The sequence below is a fragment of the Cladophialophora immunda genome (genome assembly GCF_000835495.1).
Source record: "Cladophialophora immunda strain CBS 83496 unplaced genomic scaffold supercont1.2, whole genome shotgun sequence".
Classification (NCBI taxonomy): Eukaryota; Fungi; Ascomycota; class Eurotiomycetes; order Chaetothyriales; family Herpotrichiellaceae; genus Cladophialophora; species Cladophialophora immunda.
The window spans coordinates 3140673-3144096 of NW_015622542.1; the positions used below are offsets into that span (position 1 = coordinate 3140673).

At 53.5% G+C, this 3424-nt stretch overlaps 1 protein-coding gene across 1 annotated transcript; it reads right to left on the reverse strand.

The window, feature by feature from the left end:
* Positions 1 to 381: 381 nt before the first annotated feature.
* On the reverse strand, positions 382 to 2281 carry PV07_03387 (uncharacterized protein; the record flags this gene model as incomplete). Its single annotated transcript, XM_016390109.1, has 6 exons — positions 2119 to 2281; positions 1793 to 2060; positions 1568 to 1722; positions 1057 to 1511; positions 613 to 991; positions 382 to 555 (listed from the first exon to the last, which is right to left on the reverse strand). Exons 1-6 carry the CDS (start codon positions 2245 to 2247, stop codon positions 382 to 384), a joined length of 1560 nt encoding a protein of 519 aa, XP_016252011.1. The 5' UTR covers positions 2248 to 2281.
* Positions 2282 to 3424: the final 1143 nt, after the last annotated feature.

Below are 3424 nucleotides of genomic sequence, written 5' to 3' on the forward strand. Positions count from 1 at the left end.
TCTCTTGGGTTCAACCCATCACAATACTTAAATATTTAACTCCTAATAACTATATATATATATATATATATATATATATATATTAATACGGAGCAGCCTTGTGGGCACTGACCATGGTTATGGAAGTATCTCCGGCGGGATGTCGACTCTGACCTACTCGTATGGCTGATTATGCTCAGTAGGAAGGCTAAAGAGACCCGTCTAGACTACGAAAGGGAGTGCCTGAATGCTTGGATACCACTATCTAGAAAGCACGGAAGAGCTACATCCCCCAGCCCGGTGCTACGCGCCACAAGACCAAACTTTTGCGCAGCTGAGCCGCCATCCCCACGGTCACCAACATGCTGCCAATACCTATTGCATAGTTGACGAGGCACGTCACTATTCTTTCCGAGGCACGGCCAACTCCAACGTCTGACTCGCCCCAACCTCCATCTCCGACTTGCCATCTTGAGGGACTCCTTGGACTTGCTCGTGCATGCGTTCGTGCAAGCGATCCCGAGCCTCGCCCTTGACGAAAATATAGTCGATCTCTTCGAGGGTTTTCCGGGCGGTCTGAGAAACGAGTCAGCTTGTGCCACAGACAGTCACCTATTTTAGCCAGATTCTCACCTCGGGCACGAAAAAGTAGACCCAGGGAATGCTCAAAGCTTGCAGCAGGATGAAGAGCAGGAAAATCTTCCAGCCCGTGTGCTCAACGGCAGTGGGCGTGATCTGGACAATGATAAAAGTACACAGCCATTCCGAGAAGGGACCTATGGCGGCGCCGATGTGCCGGAGGCGAAGAGGCGTGATCTCGGGCGCATAGATCCACGGCACGGTGCACCAGGTCATTCCAACCGTGATCTGGAACAGAACCAACATGGCCAGAGCCAGATTGGAGTACCCATCCCCGTGCTTGGCAATTCCGACCGTGAACAAGACCAGCGAGATGAGCTGGACAGCTGATCCGATGAGAAGAGTCGGTCGTCTGCCAAAAGTGTCAATGTACCTGCAATGGGGAAAAGTGCGGTCAGCATCCGGCTGCGGGCTACTTTCGGGAGACCATCAACCTACAAAATCGTTGGCAACGTTCCGATCCAAAGTCCCATCTGAATGAATCCCGCGGCCAGACTGGCAGTGGAGCTGGACAGGCCCACGTTCTGCTCGAGGATGATGGTAACGAAGAAGACGACGGCGTTGACGCCACTGAATTGTTGGAAAAACTGGATGAAAAAGCAGAGAAGCAGCCGTCTCATGGGCTTAAGCTCTGTCTTGTCGTTGAGAATGCCTTTCAGGGTGATGGAACCCTGTTGTCGTTCTAGTTCGAGGGATTCCTCCATCTCGGTCTTGATGAATTGGACTTGGTCATCATCCTCGGATGTGTCCATGAGTCTTGCGAGGACAGTGACAGCTTCCTCCTTCCGGCCGTGAGAGTAGAGCCATCGAGGGGTTTCAGGGAGGAAGGGCATGGTGGCCATGGTAATGAGGGCGAAGACGATTTGAAACGCAATGGGGAAGCGCCACACAACCTGAGAAACTCTTAACTACCAACCACGAAAGCGGCAAATGACCCAACTGAACTCACCTCCCCTTCGAGATTGTTGATGGTGCCGTAGTCAAGCCAGTAGGCAAAAACTATCCCAAAGATGACAATGGAGAGCTGAACAGCGACCATGCGGCCCCGGCGGTGGCTTCGGGCTGTCTCAGAGACGTACACTGGGATGGTCGAAGTATTCAAGCCTGAGCACGCACGAAAATGGCCACTGGTCAGCTTCTGATTCCCCTACAGGGAGGGACCACGACAACTCACCATTCCCCAGGCCGGAAATAAGTCGACCAGCGATCAACTGCCCAGCACCGTAGGTGGCTGTCTGAATGACGGCGCCAACAATCATAATGGCGTTGCCCACGAGGATGGTGTTCCGTCTGCCGAATCTGTCACCCCAGATCGCCGCTGCCATGCAGCCAACCAGACAGCCGACGTTGTAGAGAGCCACGATGGTGCCGAGGAATGAGGCACTGGGGTTTCCGATGACATCGAGAAAACTTGGTTGGGACACCAGCCCACCCAGGACGCCCTAGTAAATCCAGTCAGTGGACTGTTTGTACCTGACAATGTCTTTTCTGCAGTCATACCTGATCATAGCCAAAAAGCAGGTAGCAGGATCCTGACGACAAGGTGATGGCCCATATCAAGGCCGGTCCGCGCAATTTGCTGAGCATGTTGAGTATTCTTCGTCTTGAGGAGGACTCGAAACGTATCATGAATGCATGGGTCGAGGCGATGTGCTCTTTAAACCAAGATCATTGTCAAGAAACGCCCTAGTTTTATGCAGGCCCCATCAAAACCCCAAGGTTTCGAGGTCGTCTGGAGTACATGCCCCATGGGGGCCTACCCGGACGGACCCCGGGTCGACCCCGGGTCGATTCCAATGCTCGCAACAGTCGCCGGCGATATAGACCCGACCACACTAGACGAACCGTGCACGGATCTCGGCCGAAGAAACAGGTCTGGACCACAACGTGGCAGGCGTACCTCGAGGGGATAAACAGTACATGCCTACGATCAACAGACTAGAGTTTGGACAGCTTGCTTTCCTGAACCAGTCGGCCGGAAATACCCCAGGCAAGGTGATCTTTGTGTTGAATCCTTTTCCAGTCGCGTGGGAGAGGACTCTAACGCCAATTGCAGTCTCCATGTCTGGAACCCCGGGGTCATGCCGGGGCAAGTGATGGCACTTGCTTCAAGGCTCTGGCTAAGGTCTCGTGTTCACATCTAAGCGAATGGCCGAACTGGAGAAAACTGGTAAAGATATGAAGCCTATACAGCCTTGCGTGTCCGGGCACGACGGTTTTGAAGCATCGAGCGAAGGAGCATGATGTACAGTTTGTGAGAAGGGAGAGAAGTGCGCAGGAAGTGGACGAGTGACGGCGAAGGCGATTGGTGGAGCGTTGCACGGAGAAGAGGAATCGGTAGGATACAAGGTGAGCAAGCGACCCGGTGGTGCTTGGAAACGGATGTGAAGAATCATGTCGATGATTCGGGGAAGAATAATAATGTGGTGTTGGTGGTGGTGGTGGTGGACTAGAGCAGCGAAGCTCTTGGACGTCTACAAGTTCCGAAAAGGGCAATTCCGCCCAGCGACGCTTCGGCGCCCCCAAACTGCGCCCATCGCATCTCTCGCCACTCACTATTCGTCGACGGGAATCGCTTTCTTCCGTTTGATGCGGCTTATTCTCATCCTCGTTGTTACTAATTACACAAATTGATGAATGGACGGTCATCCGCCTCCCAACATCCCTTCGATACGGAACCGCTTGAGATGCAGTGCTCGGACAGCCCTCACGCCTATCACCCCTGCCGCTCCTCCGAAGTCGCCCTTGAAGTCGAGCCTTGCCTGTGTCCCTTGCAGATGATGTTCCTCAAGGGAGCTACCAAGCA